Source organism: Dryobates pubescens, chromosome 1 (assembly GCF_014839835.1).
Source record: "Dryobates pubescens isolate bDryPub1 chromosome 1, bDryPub1.pri, whole genome shotgun sequence".
Taxonomy (NCBI): domain Eukaryota; kingdom Metazoa; phylum Chordata; class Aves; order Piciformes; family Picidae; genus Dryobates; species Dryobates pubescens.
In genome coordinates, this window is record NC_071612.1 from 11,961,385 (window position 1) to 11,980,896 (window position 19,512).

At 42.6% G+C, this 19,512-nt stretch overlaps 1 protein-coding gene across 9 annotated transcripts in view; it reads right to left on the minus strand.

Moving 5' to 3' along the window:
• Positions 1-333: 333 nt before the first annotated feature.
• The window catches only part of SLC6A6 (solute carrier family 6 member 6), a 56,204-nt gene continuing 37,025 nt past the window's right edge, over positions 334-19,512 (minus strand). For all 9 annotated transcript variants that reach the window (XM_054161460.1, XM_054161426.1, XM_054161467.1 and 6 more), the window contains 9 exons: positions 17,994-18,128; positions 15,909-16,012; positions 15,671-15,795; positions 10,952-11,064; positions 8,166-8,303; positions 7,018-7,120; positions 5,876-5,976; positions 5,042-5,212; positions 334-2,356 (listed from right to left, as the gene is read on the minus strand). In XM_054161460.1, the coding sequence (XP_054017435.1) occupies positions 2,216-2,356; positions 5,042-5,212; positions 5,876-5,976; positions 7,018-7,120; positions 8,166-8,303; positions 10,952-11,064; positions 15,671-15,795; positions 15,909-16,012; positions 17,994-18,128 (1,131 nt within the window). In that variant the 3' untranslated portion in view covers positions 334-2,215. The remainder of the gene's footprint in view (positions 2,357-5,041; positions 5,213-5,875; positions 5,977-7,017; positions 7,121-8,165; positions 8,304-10,951; positions 11,065-15,670; positions 15,796-15,908; positions 16,013-17,993; positions 18,129-19,512) is intronic.

Here is a 19,512-nt window from a genome sequence, read left to right on the forward strand (position 1 = left end):
TTTTAAATTGTATTTTAAATGATTTTGGTCCATCTCAAGTTTTAAATCATCCCTTTTGCTGTTGCAGGAAAACCAACAAGCTAATCAACAAGTGTTTGTGCTGCTGTGGCCAGTCAGCCCTTGGGACAAGGAAACAAACAAACAAAAAAAAGAAATAAAACTGCTCTGTAGGAATGTTAAGAACTGGATATGTTTCTGTTTGAATCACAAACTCTGCCCTGACAGGCTGAGCTGACAGCAGAATAAACAGATACAAACTCTGCTTTTATCAAGCATTTCCTCTAAATACCTTTGGATAGCCTGACTGTGGTATCACAAGAAGGAAACAAAAAAAAAACAGACCCAAACCAAACCTCTTCCTCTAATACAATGCCCACAAGAAAAGGCTGAATTTTGCCAGAGAATCTGTTCCCAGCACAACCTGATCAAGTTTTTGTTTTGGTTTTTCTTTTAAAGGCTTTTGTCTACGTTTTGGACAATTTTCAGGGAGCAATTCCCCATAGAAACATCCACCTGGCCCACATGAAATGGAACCCCCGTATCTACACTCCTTGTAGTGTTTTCACCAGTTTAGAGTGGTTTCACTCCCCACTCTAATCTGAAACAGTACAGAATTTCTTCTGACCAGACACAAGATATTTCAGTGTTACATGATCCCTTTGTTTTAACTTAAGATCCTGAAAGCCCTGTTTCTTCAGCAGGTAAGACTCATATGCCTTATAAATATGTCTGCATCCCTCCACCCTCCCCTAAGAAAAAACCCCCAAACAATTATGGCTCAACCCAATGATGGCCAAGAAGACTGTGGGCCCTATATCCACTGCTGCTATGTAGGAACATGGGACAAAGAACTTAGTCCTTTTGTCTGTTCTCCTAACAGCAATGAACACCCTCCAAACAAATAAATAAAGCAAATCCTGGTTACTGAACTTGGCAAAACATTTTTGAGACATGTGTCTGAAAAGCACGTTTGCTGAGTAATATTATTATCTGGATTGCTATTATTATTAACAGTGTGTCTCTTACTGGTTACACCAGGTGTAGGTGAACAGGTTTGTCCCTCCCATCGAGGATGACCTGGTTTGTGTTCACGTTTGGATGGTCAGAAGGGATTCTTTCATTTTGCTGCCTGACACCAAAGTCCAACAATTAGCATGCAAATGAATGAGCAAGTGAACATCTGCAGCACCCAAAGGCAGGTGCTGCTTCTCCCTCTCAGCTCCTCAGCACTTGTCTCTGCTACCCCAGGGACAGGTTGCCCCCTCCCAGTTTGAAGAAATCAGGTTTACACTAGCGTCACCACCACACTAATAGATGCTTTGCTGGAAAACTCAGGAGCAGGTACTCAAGCTCTCTGCTCACTGAAGTAAAAAATAAAACAACCAAACACAAACACCAAACCCCTAAAAAAACCCACTGAAAAATAAAAATAGAATGAATTAAAAGAGTGGACCATGCCAAATTCTGCAAATGCCTTCCCTAAAGTCCTCCTCTCTGTGTGACAGGGTCCCAGTGGTCTGTTTGGAAGGGATGGCTGCGAGGCTCTTCACAGCCAACTTCTCTGCCTCCCTTGCAAACTCTCTGCTCCAGCTGCCTGCCTGTATCTGTATTCAGGGACTGTGCTAAAGATAGCTGTACCCTTTCCCTGGTGTGACCCTGAAAACCTGTCGTTTACCACAACTGAACCAGAGGGTGGAAATACTACACCTTTGAAAATTCTCTAGAAATAGCATCTTTTGGTTTGTTTGTTTTATCAACCATCTCTCTCAACAGAGCTCCTTCTGTGTGTTCTGTAGGTTACCCTGCTCCCAACCATACCAGCACCTAAAATTGCTTTCTGAGACTTGAATGTATTGCTGGCAAGACAATCAATTCAAGTGCTAAGATGTATAATATTTAGAGATAAAAGATATATATATATATATTTAAAAAAACCCCAATAATAGTAAATTCCTGTAATATGTCTAGTCTGATATGAAAGCTCTCCCTCTACAGAGAGACATCTGCTGTGATTACCTTACAAAATATTAAAAAACCAAACCAAAACAACAAAACAACAACAACAAAAAGAAAAACCACACACAAAAAATAACTTTCTCTGTGAGAAATAAAAATAAATCCTAGTGCAAATATAAAGCTCTGTAAACCTGGTCCTATGAGAATCTATGGTTAGTAAACGGCAGTTAAAGCAGGTTTATCCTCTCACAGAGAGAGCTCACATCATGGTTTCCACAATGATATGAGTTGGCTTGATCAATCCACCATTTGAAGTTCCATTGGGGCAGAAGGGGGTGCCACTCTCTGTTTCTTTGGACCACCGATTCACTTCCTTGGGGGCAGCCACTGCTTTTATCCTCTGAAGGAAAGCAAGAAGAAAGGCAAAGGTTAGAAGGGCCAAGTGGCTGTGGTACGTTTAGGTGGATGCCTCGAAAATTTTCAACAGCTCTTGAACAGGAGGAGATAAAATGTAACTAAATCACCATTGGATGTAAAAGGGCAAATAATGATAAGGTCTAAACAATCCCCCTGGTCTGATATCTAATAAGAAGTTAGTTGTATAAACTAACTGTCTCTCTTTTCAGTTTCTTGGGTCTAGCAGATACTACCTGCTGCTTTTACTTAGTTGTTGCTGACCTTGGCTGTGTTTCTTTGTTGTGGCTAAGTACTAAGAATAGAGAATACAAAATTAACCAGGTTGGGAAACCAGGTTCGAGATAATCAAGTCCAACCTATCATCCAACACCACCTAATCAACCAAACTATGGCACTACATGCCCCTTCCAGTCTCTTCTTAAACACCTCCAGTGATGGTGACTCCACCACCTCCCTCTGGGCAGCCCATTCCAATGGCAAATCACTCTTTCTGTGAAGAATTTCTTCCTAATATCCAGCCCAAACCTCCCCTGGTGCAGCTTGAGGCTGTGCCCTCTCATTCTGTCACGGGTTGCCTGGGACACCAACCCCCACATGGTTACAACCTCCCTTCAGGTAGCTGTAGAGAGCAATAAGGTCTCCCCTGGAGCCTCCTCCTCTCCAGGCTAAGCAACCCCAGCTCCCTCAGCTGCTCCTCATAGGGCTTGTGCTCCAAACCCCTCCCCAGTCTTGCTGCCCTTCTCTGGACACATTCGAGCAACTCGACATCTTTCTTAAACTGAGGGCCCTAGAACTGGACACAGTACTCAAGGTGTGGCCGAACCAGTGCTGAGTGCAGGGGAGAATGACCTCCCTACTTCTGCTGGCCACGCTGCTCCTGATACCAGCCAGTATCCCATCGGCCTTCTTGCCCACCTGGGCACACTGCTACACAAGCTACTCTCTGCTCTTCTTTCTCTTTAGGTTGGAGGTGGAAAGGGAGCAAGGAGGGGGAAGCTGTTGGTAGCCCCCTGGTTTTGTCCAGGGGGTTCTTGTGCTGCTTATAAATACCTGTAAATAGTGCATATTTTGTACATATTCATTGCATTCCATTTTTCCAGATTTTTTAGTGTGCTTGTAAATACAGCTTTGTTTGCTTCCACTGGGCCAGTCTGGCAATCTTATTTTGGGGGGGTAATTTCAACCCACCACGGTGGCCCCTTGTGTCTCCCCATGCAGGACAGAGGATACAGCAAGCTGAGGATCGAGTTGGTGGCTATCAGGGATGTGTGTATGCTGTGTGGCTCTGCAAGGACATGGACCCCTGGGCTGTGAAGCATCACATTAAATTTTTACTCAGCTGCAGAGCCTGGCTTGATGCATGCATGTCAGACATGAGAGGGAATTCAGAGTTATCCAGCATCCTGCATGTTGGGCTTTCAGTGCTGCAGCTGCTGCTCAAATTATTTGTGTTCTCCCTCCTCATTTAGAAACAACTCTGCCTTTTAGCCCAGCCGTTCATTGCCAAGTGGCAACTTCTCTCCTACATCTCAGTACACAAAGGGAAAACTAAATGGCATCTGACCAGTGTTTACTCTCTTTCCTCTCCTAACATGGTCTTTGTGGGGTGTTTTGGCTACTTTTAGACTTGTCTCTCAATAGATGGTGACAATGTAGGCAGGAAAATAAACACTCATAAAAACGCTCTGGCCACAGCTGAAAAAGACCATTAACACTTGGAGGAAAACAAATGCAAGCATTTGTTCTCTGGGAAATGCTCTTTTTCATTCTAGTCTGTCCTTTTTTCTTAACCCAAAGTGTCCCACTTTCTCCTCCAAGAATACCCTGGGCTGCACTTCAGAACGTCTCATTAGGCAAAAACAAAACTAATCTGAAACCTTAGAAGAGAACTGCTGAAGTTTCATGTCTGCACAGCCTCTAAAAACTTTCCACTGGTAGAAAAAGTGATGAGGGGAACCTGCCCCGAACTGCGAAGGGCAAGAGATCACCTGCAAATCCAAACTCAAGAGAATCTGCACTGCCAAGTCTGAATCAGACCTTAAGTTTTCCAAGGCAATCTGGATCCAGTGTTCCAATTTGATTCATTTGTAATAATAATAATAATAATAATAATAATAATAATAATAATAATAATAATAATAATAATTAAAAAAAAGTGCTAAAAAGTGAAGCCCACTGGCAGGAGGCTTTGACTGTTTTTTAGTTATCCTAATCAAAAGTTACCTCTGGGAGCCACAGAACTCATAAGTGGATCCAAATTTCCCTGAAATTGCCTGGCTTTGATTTTTGAGATGGTGCTTCCTTGTCCTCAGGGGCTGCAAAAGGGAGATGTGGCACTCAGAGGCACCCCTCTCCTTGGGCACTTGTCTGCACAAAGAAGCAACAATTTGCCAAGCTGGAAAATCCAGACATGGAACACAAGTAAAATCACCTGGTGTTTGTCTGAGGACAAACCTCTTACTGAGGCTTCATGTTTGCTCTGTTTCTACTGTTTGCCCAAAGAGCAGGTGATCTGCAACAGTCTTATTTGCAGTCACTGTGGAAGAGGCACCCAGCTTTGCCCTGCCTGGCCAAGGTGGCAGTTTTCCAGGGACTGTGCTTATTTTCTATAAAACACATTAAATTAAAGCTCCCCTTCTTCTCTAAGCACACACCTGGTTGTTCTTACCTCAATAAGCGACCCATCTGACTGTATGATGCGGATGACCATCACCATAGGGATGCAGATCATGGAGGAAAGGGCAAGAACCCAGCCCAGCCCAATTGCCCAGTCTGGGTACGTGTAGACCTTGTTGTAGGTCAGTGGTTTGTACTTGGCCAAAGAAAAGATAAAGCACCCCTGTGGATGAGAAAGGAAAGCAAAGTAAGGCTCAGAAAGTGCTGAAAACAGTAGGGCTCTGGTGCTGCCACTGGCCCTAAGGAAGACAGGCAGTGCAAGGCAGAGCTGATGTATTTTAAACCCATGGGGAGGCTATTCTTGCTTTTAAATTATCGAAACAGCATCAGCATCTGCTTATAGATAAACTGCTGCTTGACAATAGGGTGTTAAGCAACCGTGCTTAACAGCTGCCTGCTCTTTTTCAGGGCTCAGATACTTGCTGTACATTGCAAGAAGCTTCTTCACAGCAAATGAAATACTCCAAGCTGAGTGCCTGCCTCAGACTGCTCATGGCTTTTTGTTAAAATGGGCTGGCAGTCCTATCGCTTAAAGTAGGTGCTGCTCTTTGGAGAGTGAGTTTTCTGTGTCATTAATGTAGCATTTTGCTAATCCTAAGAAAAATCCACTCAAAAGCAGCCAACTGCCATTTGCACAGGCACAGCACAGAGCTGTCACCTTAACAGCTAACATCTGAGAAGATGATGTCTTTGAGGGGTGTGCTCAAACCTACAGCCCTTCTCTGCAAATCTGCCTCTGAATGCAACAGTCTTCACTGAAGAACAGCAGTAAGATGCAGCTCAGAAATGCCATGCAGAGGACCTAACAGCATGAGTCAGTACTCACCACACAAAGAACTGGTGTGATCACAATCCAGCTCCATTTCATCCAGGGACCAGGTCTGTATCCAATCATATCCTCAATGGCATCATAAATATTATCAGCGCCTGTAATGGATAGTCACAGAAATACAGAATGGTTTCGTTCGGCAAAGACCTGCAAGATCATCAAGCCCGAGCGCTAACCCAGCACAAACAAGTCCACCATTAAATCATGTCCCTCAGCACCACATCTACACATCTTTTAAATACCTCCAGGGATGGCAACTCCACCACTTCCCTGGACAGCTTGTTCCAGGGCTTAACAGCCCTTACGATGAACAATTTTTTCCTAATATCCAGCCTCAATCTCCCCTGGTGCAACTTGAGTCCATTTCCTCTTGTCCTATTGCCTGTTAGCTGGGTGAAGAACCAGGTAGCTGTCGAGAGTGATAAGGACTCCCCGGAGGCTCCTTTTCTCCAGGCTTAACAACCCCAGTTCCCTCTTCCACTCCTCTTGGAACTTGCCAGAGGGATCACCATGGGAAGGACATGACAGTAAAGGGTACACTCTGCTTCTACAGAAGACTGATGCAAAATGAAGGCTTTGTTTGTTTTGCTTTTCTAAGGAGACAGAGTATGTAAACAACTAGGGAAAGGGCCAGTCCTCAGCAGCAAACATCTTCTGATGATTCTTCAGCTACTGTCTCAGGCAGCTACAGAAGCTGCTGTCAGGCTTGGGTACTCAACATTGCCTAAAAATAACAGGACAGAATGCACTTTGTTGTCAGCTCCCTTTTTGCATTTTCTATTTGGTTGGCTTGCCCCTCATGGACATTGCAGCTCAGAAAGGAAATTCTCTGTGAGACAAGCAGAAACTTTCATGGCTGGCCAAACTTTCAACTCTCACCTCTAAACTTAACACACGTTAATGCTTAATTGTGTCTTTGTTAATTAGCAATAGAAAGACAAACCCACTCATTTTATGTGGAAAAATGCTGGCTTCATCCCACATGCAAATTTGTATCCCAGAGGTCAGAGCAAATTTATATTAATGGCTTGTGTCTATTGCTGTGAAGAGGATTCTGGGGTGGCTGATGATTAAATGTTTGGCTAGCAAAATTGTCACGGACTCATCAAAAGGTATCAGATGAAAGGATTCTCACTTACCATAAACCCAGGCTACAGCAATACATTCAAAGAATGCAACCCACAAAAGGCATACACCACTAGCTGCATAGTAGTCAAAGAGTTGAAAAACATACATGCCACCCTGTGAAAGAGAGACACAATGGATTGGAATTGGGATGGAGAGGAAAAAAGATGAATACTTCAGGCCCCGCTGAAAGTAAGATCCAGCAACAGATCTGAATTGCCTCTGAGAAGCAAAAATAGCAAGCAAGTAGGTAAGGTAAATATTTATCATTACTTTCCCTGGGGAATATGCATGTTTACTACAGCATTCCAAACAGGACAACGATTAAACAAAATTAAGCCACTTAGTATAATCTACTGAGACGCTTAAATCTTTCCTTCTTAAAAGTGTCTTAGGACGTGCATTTATAGAAACAAATGATGTAAAGAAATAATCAATCACCTCCTATCACTGATGCCTCCAGAACACTAAATATGGAAGCTAAGCTCATCGGGAGGGCCTTCACTTAGTAACTGAGTGGAAGGACTTTTTTCCAGAGTTCATTTTTTCCCCTTCCTAGCCTTATTTATTTACACTGTGCTGTTAGACTCTGCCCTCACGACGCTGAACTGCATACACCTCTACTTTTACTTGAAAAACTGTGCTTGTTAGGCAGCTCTGGTACAGGTGCTATTTGAACTCCCATGATTGTTCCAGTTGCTTTAAAAATCTGGCTTGGATTTTATTTTGGAGATAAATATCATAACAGGAGTGCAGCCACTGGAACATTTTCCTGTCCTGTTCACACTAGACTAAATCCAGCGCTATTTAATTGATTTAGATCTGTGTAACTGAGATAAAAATCTCCTTCCCTGCATGCACTGGATGGATTCTTAATCTGCTCTGCAGAAGGTTCCAATGTGTTTCTTCATTTAGAGCAGACGTTATTATTCATAGTCATGTTGATTAGTACCTGAGATCAGATTGTATGTAATGAGATTTTATGCCTTTGTTGTTCTGACTGCAAAAGGGGGAACACATAGCTCCATTTCAAAACGCCTTCAGATCTAGGGATGAAACATAATCTGCAGATCTAAAGAACACTGCTGCTTTGAGTGGCTGGCACCATAGCTAGAATCTGTCTGAAAACAAGAAGGTCATTTCCAGCGCTGGTGCTACTTACCTCAGTCACCATAGTTAGTCCCAGAAGATAGCTAAGGAAACATACTATAGCGATGAAGATTTCCCGTCGGTAACCCTTCCTTAGGAAGGATGGGTGCAGATCAACTAATGACGTGATCTGTCCTTCAACTTCAACAAACTGAAGGGGAAAAACAACAACAAAGAAATGTAACTTCAGCATTACCGTGCCATGCATTTTATCTGGGCTCATACTTAATGGCAACACTCTATGCTCTGTGGCAAAACGCTGCTCTGAGGAACCAAGCCAGCAGCCATTCCTTTGTCACCCAGAGGCTGATGCCTGACTTTTCAAATGGGAACAAACTTTCAGAATTGCCTTTCGTTTCCTAGCAGCCTTACAAACTACCAAAGGGGCTCTGGAGATGAAAGCTGCAGAACAAAGTTAATTTGATGACAGGAAGACACTTATGTGGCTTCTGTGTTGTGGCTGTTGCAGATGAATACATGACGTATGCTAGAAAAGAGGCAGAGAGAAAACACTCCCAAAGGCCTCAGCTAGGAGAGCACCTCCCAGCCTTTTCTGATGTGCCAGAAAACCTCACAGGTTCTAGCTAGGCTAATTCCACAGCTGAATATAATTCTGCTCTTAGGTTTGCTAGTGAAAATCCAGCCAAGGGAAAGCAGAGTTTGAAAGAGCAGCACTTCCTGACTGAAGTTGTCTTCTGAATCTGTGAAGCAGAGTACCTCTGAGTAAAGGCTTTGCGGTATTTCTGCAGCTATGTTGGAGCTGTTCAAACAGTCACCATACAAAGATTTGGTAAACTATTTGAATGTGTAAAAAAAAAAAAAAATAATAAAAAATGAAGCCTTGAGTCAATCACAGATGAACTAATAATCTTCCTTCATCTAGTTTCATGGTAACTGTCTTTGTACTTACATACTATCAGAAAACTACATCTAAGATGGATTTAAATGCAAGCGGGTTTAAAGTAAATTGAAACCCAGATGCATTTCACCCAGTGGACTTCCTCCTAACAAAGCTGAAGAATGGAGCACTCAGCTGATATGTACTTTCATTCTGGCAAGATACAAAAGCACCAAAATCACTGAAGGCATGAGGATACCATGGAGAACCAAGGCTGCCACTAGAGAAGTGATCTTCACTTTAAGTGGATACCTCATCTTATAAATAAGGAGTTATGATGGGGACTCCACGAACATAAGTTATTTCAAGAAAAGCTGCCTTTTCCTACCCAGTAGCTACACTGCTCTCAAGAGTGCCCAGAAGTGCTCTGTAACAACTCTACCCTCTCTGACCAGGAGATGAAGCTTCACTCTGGAAATATACCAGATTTTGTTGCCTCCTGTCTTGTTACTTTGACTTCTGTAAAACTGTTTGTTGGGGGTTTTTTTTGACATGCAACCCTTTTCTATGGGCTGATTTGATCTTAAACTGCCCCAGCATTCCAGAAACCTGCTTGACTGCACTCCAAAAAAAAACCCAAAAAAAACCCCCAAACCAGAGGGGTGGAGGAGAGAAATTAAGTGCTCCAATTAGTTTTAATCATTTTACGCAGCGAGGAGCTTTTTTAACTTACTCGACAGCTTCCAATTTGCATAAGCATAGGGTTGTTGAACCACGACATTGGGCACTTTGACATTTACTTTGGAATGACTGAAAGTTGCTCGCTAGAGTTCAAAAATTAAGCCAAAAAGAGCAATTTAGGGGAAATGGAATAGCAAAAAAAAAAAAAAGTAAGAGATTAAGTACACAACAACTGGGTAAGAAAAAAACATTTACAGATCTCTCATCGTATGAAAGTGGTTTCAGCCTAAGCAAACACTGCTCCCTCACCAACTGGGTTTTCATAATCTTAATGATTCCCAATTGAGTGCAGAAACCTGCCTGTGGCCCTGAAAACTTTGGCAATTTTGAATGTGTAGTTACTGCATAATCCCTGGTCACCCATGTTTCCTTGTAAGTTGACTACCTAGAAATGATTTACAGGTTCCTTTGAGGTATTTAGTCCAACATTCCTATAAGCAACCACTGGGAAGAATAACCTAACATCTTGGGCTGAACTTCATTTTTTTTCTGCTCACTAATTAATAGCAGTGTGTGCTGTATAATTAGTACAGCTGGAACCCGAGAGGCTTTCTGGCCTGTTTGGAGGTATTTAATGTGTGTTGGTGGCGTGAAAGTCAGCAGGATCCCACATTGCTCAGCAGCTCCAAGCCTAAGGCCACCAAAAAAGGCTTTGTCCTCTGCCTGCCCATGAAGCCATCCTGGTTATGCCATACAGAACAGTTTGTGCTTATTGTTCCTTATGATGGCTTTGCATTCCTTTTTCAGCACTTAGTAACTCTCAAAGCCTGTATCCCTAGTAGACAGTAACTCTTATGAAGTGTTGTAATGTTGGTGCATACACATTGCAGGTGATCACAATGGCACGAAGTACTGTTGTGGACCAGACTGCTTTAATGTAAAATGATGAAGCTCTTCACCAGAGTAGGAAAATGCTACACTGTGACCCAAAAGGTGGCACTTTCCAGCCAGACTGGACTGATGCTAAGGTTAGGGAGCACTGCCTAGTGTTGTGGACTCCATTCCCTCCTGATGACAAAGACTTATTGAGCAACATCATGCTACGAATTGACAGTCATAGATCCATCAAATGCAGCCCCTGTGCTAAAAAGCAACACAGCTGAATTCCTCTAAAGCAGCATTAGAGGTATTCTCTTCTTAACTCATGACTGTAAAACCAGCTTTTCTCAGCAAGCAGCACTGATATAACAGACCAGGTATCTCTTCCCCATCGCACTAACCTGGCTATCCAGTCCAAGCAACAGAAGCATAATAAAAAAAAGGATTGCCCAAAAGGTGGGCAGTGGCATCATGGACACAGCTTTTGGGTAGGCAATGAAGGCCAGGCCTGGACCTAGAGAAAGAGAAAATAGGAAAGGGGGAAGGGAAGGGAAGAGAAACAGTAAATACCAGCTCTTTGGTAAAGGTAGCCCCACTCAAATGCAGGAATGCCTGGTTCCGTTCAGATAAATCCAAACGCAGCTGGAAATACCAGAAGTGAAACAGTTTGGCTCTTTTATCTGAAATCGAAGCACGCATGACTACAGCAGAAACCACAGGCAAACCCCTGAGGCCATTGCTAACAGATCACCGGTTTTAACATCTGTCTCAAACATGCTAATAATGGAGGTGGTCCTATGCCTGCCCTGCGTGGACACAGGACAGTACTGGGGGCCGGGGGGAGAAGGGGTGACCCAGGGGAATGGCAGAATCCCACTGCTAACCCTCATGGTCACAATGAAGATGATGGTGATGAAACTCTTTTGCATGCAAGGAAAGGGACACTGCTTCAAACACTCCCTGGGATCTTTGCTAATGCAACCACTGCTTCTCTCTGTATGCAACCTCCAAAACCAGCAAGGCTTTTCTAGAGTAAGGTTGGCACTCCAGAAGTCTGCTCCTTTGCCTCTGCACACCCTCACTGCTGCACTGAAGTGGTGATACCCCTAGTTATATCAATTATGATCCCTGAAAAAAAAAGGCCTCCTGCTTTAGGAATTGCTGGTGGGTAACATCACTCTGTGTAAAATTGCTTCCCCGTGGTGTCACATCATCTGCCCCTATGCAGCCAGCCTACACAGACCTGCCATGGTGACACTGAATATGACCAACATCAGCCTCAACTGCAGAGCAGATTGCAACAGACTGGGAGCACCAGGAGGGTTAGGATTAAGTGCCCAGCATCTCTGCCCTGCAAACCCAACTCCTGTGTGCGAGAACTCATTACTGGGCTGGGTCTTGTCTGTGCTGTGGACCAGATGACATCTCACTCATACCCACACACCGAGCATACGTGCAGTGCTCTTGCAGGTTGATCTCCAAAGGCACTCTCACCTGAAGCCAGGTGCTATCAGCTATTGCTCGTGATAGCTTTTGTTGAGAGAGAAGGAGCCCTCTCCAAGTGGGAGACAGGAACACTGGCAATCCAGCATTTATGGCAGGCTCTCAGAGAGGCCATAGAAAGTTGGTGAAATTAACAAAAAATTCTGAGGGCATATTTAAATTCAGATTAAAACCAGGAATGCCTGCCTTGTCTGGTTGCTTGCTTTAAGGAGCCTTGAAAACTGGCATTTCCCAGGATTTTAAAGCAGGTTCAAGTAATTTTCAATGGGAAAATGAGTTTGTAAAAACTGCTGCAGTTAAGGGGACAGAAATCTTATCTCTGATCTGTACAGAAAAATCTCTAATGCTGCTCTTCCTACCTCCCACTTTTCCTTTCCAACAAGAAAGATGGAAAAAGAAGCAAAACTTCTTTTTTTTTTTTTTTTTTCAAACTAAAGAAAACTTTAAGTCATTGAAAATACTTGAACAGAAATAAATACAAATTAGCCAACAACTGAGGAACTAATTTTATTTAAAATGAAACACAACTAAGATTTTATACGACAAAAGATACCAAAAAAACTGGTGAGTGGCTCAAATTTGGGAAGAGCTTTCCTTTTTGTCCCCCTAAATCAGTAGATACAACAAATTCTCCCTGAGGTAGAACTGCTGTCAAATGGCATTTGCAGCTAATCTGTGCAACTGATGAGACGGGTGTAAAACTGCTCTCCTCAAAACTTGCTGCAATTCTGTCAGTGAAACTGCCTCTGCATGCTGCTACTGTCTAATATCAAGTGTCCTGTGCCAGTATTGATTTTCCTTTGAAACTAAGTGTGGAAAAATAAAAACTTCACATTGAAAGACAATTTCCCTGGCATCCCCTCACCTGAAGATAAATAGTCTAAAAATGGTATTTAATTTGAAACTCTGTTGCTCTCATGGGTGTTTTGCACATGCGAAGCACTTAAGGCTGCTATTAAGAGCTAGTTAGGATTGCCACAATCCCATTCCACTGGCTGTTGAAAGTACTGTGGCATGGCTGGAGAGCATTGTGGAGGAAGGGAGCAGGCAGGCATCAGGGACACCAAGGCACCATGTTCAGGTGCACAGGTGGTAAAGTCTTCCAGCCAAACAGAGATGCAGCACAGATGAGACAGGTCTCACTATGGCTTTGCTGAGCCTCTGTGGCTTTCCTCTTTACCTTTAAAAGAATTTCTGAGAAAAATCAAGTGCTATTTATCAATAATATGCTTTCACTGGGAAGTTAGGGGGTGTGTGTGTCTCTAATTTAACTGTTGTATGAATCTACTGAATCCAGTGAAGGCCAGCAGCAGTGACCAGTGTGCTTTAAGCAGCAGCCACTCCCTGCTGACAAGTGTGTTCTGGACATATTGCACCAAAGCTGAATTTGACACAGGTAAAAAATATGGCCATAAGATTCTGCTGTCAGAAAATGTGTTGATGTTCTTCTGGCAGGGGAGAAAAACAAGGAAACTAATGGTGTCATGCTTAGAGCAGGAGGGATTTAATTCATTGAGCAAAGATGGGGGGAAACAAGAGGTCTTGGCCCAAGGACAATGTCCTCTCCCCAGTACTACAGCCAACTGGCAGTACCTCTGTTCACCTTTTTCCTGACCAGGAGGAGTGGTTCTGACCCTGCATCACAAGAAGTCAAAAAAACCAGGCAAGGCCAAAAAAGAGAGGCTCAAGCACCTGCTGAATGCCTGTGCTGAGAAATCAGCAGTGGGGCAGCAGCAGCAGTGAGAACTTCCCCTGTGGCAATGCATGGGTCTTGAGACACTCATCCCAGAGGGACCAAATGGTCTCCAGAGGCTCTGCATTGGATCTCTGCTGAGAAAGACAGTGAGAAAACTCATAGGAAGCGATTTGGATAATTTTGAATAATTTTGGTAATGTTTACTGTCACATAAATATTGCCCTAGGATTTAGCCAGTCATGGTGAGTAACCCACTGAAAAGTGAGATGGTTGCAATCTCTGGCCACTGGCAGCTGGGGTTAATTTTAAGGGAAGCAGAATACTCAACAACAAAATAGACAAGAAACTGAAAGCCAGTTTTGGAAGCCAATCAGTGCCCTTGTCCCTGGACCTACAAAATCCTTCCTTTAGAAAAATCCCTTTTGAACTACTGATGAAAAACGTTATGCAAACACTCACTCAGTTAATATGCATTCCAACACTACTTAACAACCTAGTATTACTATATATATATATATTTTAAACTCTAAAGATGACAAGAAACAAGAACACAACTGCCTGTTTATCAGGGATATAATAACAAAAAATTAGAATGAATACTGACCAGATAAAAACCTAATGTGGAAATACATGAAAATGATACTCTTGGAATTGATTCACCTACATATTAAAAAAAAGGGGTGTGTGGGGGGAACTATTTATGATACAATCTACAGGATTATTCCTTTGCTTCCTGTTTTCAAAGGAATCAGCTTCTGATCAAAATAAGCATTATGGCCAAGACCATTAACTATTAACTACACGTGTGAGAGGTATGCCAATTGCAGCCACCCAAGAATCCAATGGTGCCACCAATGTCATTAGCTTTTCATCAGCCCTTGTGAAGTGGGATATATTTCCTAAAGACTTAACTCCCAGAGCCATGTGATTAGAAGGCATACTAACTTTTTAATATCATGATTGCAGAGGAAAGCTTTCCATTAAAATTGCTTGAAAAATCAGAAATAAAACGCCAAATCTTCACTTGGGTGATACTGTTACTCTTTGAATCTGATTATCTTTAAGCCTCACATCTGTCAAGATCTGACACATTAGTTTGGAGTGTTCATTCCCATCTAATCTCTCTCTTCTATGCAAAACCACATGGACAAAACATGCACAGAGAAAAAAAATGTCATCTGCTTTGTCTGAGACACATTCTTGTGCTATGAGGATTTAGACTTCGTAAGCTGCAAGTGCATAGCTGAATGTTAATGGAGAGAAGACTGAAATAAGGGAGGAACCTCACTGTACATCCAGTTCCTAAATGGACTTCCCACAACTCTGTCAACCTCACGCTGAAACTACAGAGGACAAATGCAGGATTGCAACAACTAGAGTTCCTGTGGATGAAATGGTCCACAGAACCCAGGAGAAGGAGTTTTCCAAGTTTAATTGCCTTTCAGTGAGATTTAGGAATATGTGTGGTATGCCCCTTCAAAAGATCAAGGTAGTATTCTCACCGCAGGCTCTGTTGTGAGCAAGCAAGGCTAAGCTATGAAAAATACATAAACACTAGCTGTTTGCATGCCAGTCAAAATGAAGGTAGTCTGAAAAGAAGGACAGAACAAAATCTCAATAACATTCTGAACCCTAGACCATGGTGTGGTTATCTTAACTCTAATCTCAACTCAAATGCATTAGCATACTCAAGGAAATGTATTCACTGCCCTGTTCATCAAGACAGAATAAACAATGCAACCCCAGCTGACCCTGGCTGCTCTAGAGGAAAGCCCAGATCAACAATGTGCTTATTTTTCTGGAGATTATGGGACATCTTGTTCTGTTTGTATTGCTTAGGTGTTAGCTGATCGAGTCTGCAGAACTTTGCTCACACGCTAGGCGGCAGTGCCCACCACCACTGCCACCAATACCATCGTACCTGACTCTGCCACATCAGCAATGTTCACCCCTTGCTCTTGTGCCATGAAGCCCAGGACGGAAAAAATTGCGAAGCCAGACACAAAACTGGTACCACTGTTCAGGCATCCCAGCAGCAAACAGTCCCTAAGTCACACATATGTCATGGAGCAAGTTAATTAAAAAAAAATTAACCCATTGTCCCTACTTTATTTACATCATTTAGCTAAAACACTAAACCCCCTTGGATGGAAACTTGCCTATAGCAGTTGTATTTGTACTTGTTGTAGCTCCCCAGGGAAGTCATTGCTCCTAAGCAGATTGCATATGAGAAGAAGATTTGTGTCCCTGCATCTATCCAGACCTAAAGGGAAAGACAGAGAGACTGTTATTGCTGGTATCACTGCACGGCAACACTCAAGGCAAACAGACTGTTCAAGCCAGACAAAAACCAACATAGTAATTGCCTCCATTGAGGGTGATAGCTAAAGGATCAGGGAGAGAGGGAATGAGAACATCACATTTGCAAGTTTGGCTTTTACAGGGAGAAGAAGAAAATTGTTAGCATCAGAGCCCACAAGAGTATCATCTCTACACCAGTTCCTGTATTCCCTCCCCAGAAGGTACTCAGTATTTCTAGTTTCTTAGTCATTCTGCTGATCCTTCCTGTTGGCACAACCATAACCATGTTTCAGTGCAATAGGAAATGCAGAAGTATTTATAACCCTGCTCAGTGCTGTGGTAACTCATTTCAGTTAGAATCAGCTGACAGAGCCACTAAACTGCGGATGTGAAAAGCTTGAGAAACAGTTTGTGTATTTGGTTTGTTTATTTTTCTAGCTTTCTGGTTGGTTTTGTATCTGTTCAAATGCAAGATAAAAAGTCATAGGAGTAGGGGGAGGGGAAACAAGCAAAATACAATGCATTTTATAAGATATGGATCTGATCTCAGTCTCATGATTCTTTCTCCTGATTACATTAAAAAAAACACAACACATACAGAGTGAAATAACAGTGCACTATCAACTTCTCGGTAAATATGTAGCAAGCTATCAAAAGGCATCCACTGAATCCCATCTGCTCACTTTTTTTCCTGGCAATGCAAGTCTGCTAACACCAGTAGAAAGCACCAAAGGAGTCTGAGGAAGCGAGAATTAAGACTGCCGACCATTACCTCCTCCCTCCCACCTTCACTTTCCAGCACCTTGCTGACTGGTGTCTCCTTGGAGATGATCCTTTTGCTAGACTGTGGGAGGAGGCCTGCAAGCTCACATAAATCTTTTCTACACACTTGGCTAATAGTAGATGACAAAAAGGATAGAGTCCCATACAAGAAGATGAATTCATAAAATGTAACATCTCCTGTGAACTGTCTCTTGTGTAACAAGGCCAAAACTAGAAAATGAACCAAATTTCCACAATGCTGCATCCAATTACATTTTTCTTACTTCAGCTATTGATCTACCATTGGAGTTTTATTTTAACCAAATACTCGCTGAAAGAAATAGCTAAGACAGACTTTATTCCCTAACCGTGACCAACAGTTTGCTGTTTTCAAAGATCCCTTGTTTGGTGGGGGTTTCTGGTTTGTTTTGGTTTGGTTTGGGGTGGGGTTTTTTTGAGAGAGGTATTGCTTATTTGCTTGTTTTGTTGCACTTCTCATGTGATCACTTTGTTGAAACGATGCTGCGCTCAAGTGTCACGTGTTTGCACTCTGTGAGCGCAGACACGAATCGTTATCTAAACATAGCCTATACAGAAAGAGGAAGCCTAGCTTCACAAGCCAGGGCTAAGCAAATGGTTGTCTCTGTGCCTCAGAAAACATTTTTCTCCACCTTTGCACGGGTTTTCGTTCTTCTGTTATTTCATTCACTTCTTTCCCAGTCTGCTCCCATTGAGCAGCGGGGGCTAAGTGACACTGGTACTCACAGTTGTTGCTTGTTGTTCCATCTGTGAAGCTCAGGAGTCTCTCCTTTGAAACTAAGGACTATCCTCATTAAAAAAAAAACAACAACACAAATGCATCTCCCTTACCTTACCAACAAGAAAGCTGAGATTGTATAACGGGATAGAGTCTACAGCCTCAGAGTCCTTAGACACAAAAAAATACACACGCATACACACACATACATACACGTGGAAAGATGCATTAAGACATACAATAGTGACCTTCTCAAGCAGATCTCTGGAAAACATAACCCAGCATTAATGTTCATGCTATAATTGGACCTCTAAAGACTGTGGTAAAAAAACCCAAAACACTGTTGCCATTATGTCACCACCATCACCCTCCACCATCCCCCTTTGCACAGGAAATCGTCCTGCTCCCTGCTCCTGTTCTGTACCTGTGGGTCAGCTAACCGTGAGATATCAGGATAAAGATAAAACTTGATGCCTTCTGCAGCTCCAGGCAGGGTCACACCACGGATGAGCAGAACAAGGAGCATGATGAATGGGAATGTGGCAGTGATGTACACTACCTGGCAATAAGGAAAAACAAGAAGAAAAAAAAAGAAGAAAAAAAGGTATGTTTAGTCTGTGGCAGTCAGTGGTACACCTCCCGAATCAAGGGAGATCTAATGATGGGAATTCGAAGCCCCCTCATACCAAAAAAAGGACCTGAACTGACTTTGGGTCTACTTTTTGTTTAATGGTCTTTACCACTTCACTGTTTTAGGCCTCAAGGCAATGAAGGTTCATTAACCCCTCCAGAGCCCCCAAGGCAACAATTACATCACTGGGGTTGAGAACATGCAAGATTTTATACAACTTATGAGTTTCATTAGAAATTCTGCCTTTGCCCTGTTTGTCCTTCTCACATGACAAGTCCGCCTCTGCCAGGGAAGCTGAAGAGATTTCCTCACTGAGGGTGCCTGAAGCATTACATCATTCTTTATTTGAACTTAAAAACTCCAAACCATTTTGCAAGCTCTGTTTCTAGCCCTGACCTTGCTGTACAGCCTCACTGTTCTGGCAGGGCTGTTGGATTCTGTGATCTTCAGAGGTCCTTTCCAACTCCTACCATTCTGTGATTCTGTGTGATACTGCTCCTACAGGCAATTTCGTGCAGCATTTCTTCCAGAGATTAAGATAATTTGGTCCCTGCTGCTGTGTCTCCCTTCCCATCACCTTGAATGCATGAAGCCCTTCAGGTTGGCATCAGCCTCAACTGTGGTAATTTCCAGTTCCATAACTTCATTCTTACCCTTGCTGCCTACTCAGCAACATCATTATTGGAAACTAAAGCTCTATTCATCCAGTTTGAGAATACATCTTCATTATCTTTAACCTCTGTTCCCACTCTCTTTGAATAACAGCCTACTTCTTCTCTTCTTGTTATCTTCTCATTCATTTGATGAAAGAGCCTTTTGCTTTAATCTCCAGCATGAAGGTTAATTGAACTTGTATTTGAAGAATTCTATCTTTAGCCCCACACTTTTTGACCTCTAGCATTCTGTTTTCTTTGCTCACCAGTGTATTCTACCACTTTTTATATAACCACTGTGTCACAGTCAAGAATCACTACTGTCCAAGAAAGGGTATTTTTTCAGGGAGCCAGATGATTCCCCCAGGAAACTGCAGGTTGCTGCCATGAATTAAAACATATTTTCTTCTTTTCCAGAATTTGTTTAACTATAGAAATGCTCCCAGGATGCACCATTTTTCTTTTCAAGTGTGTCCTCTGAGAATAACGAGAACTCAAAGCCTCCATTGCCATAATAATTCAGAGTTGGACTGATCTCATAAAATGAAAGAAAGTATTTTCATACAAGTCCTTTTAAATTCTCTCCTTGGTTTTTCCATGTATTTTCCACTGTGTATTTTACACACTAGCATCAAAATCAGAAGGATAAAAGGGCGATT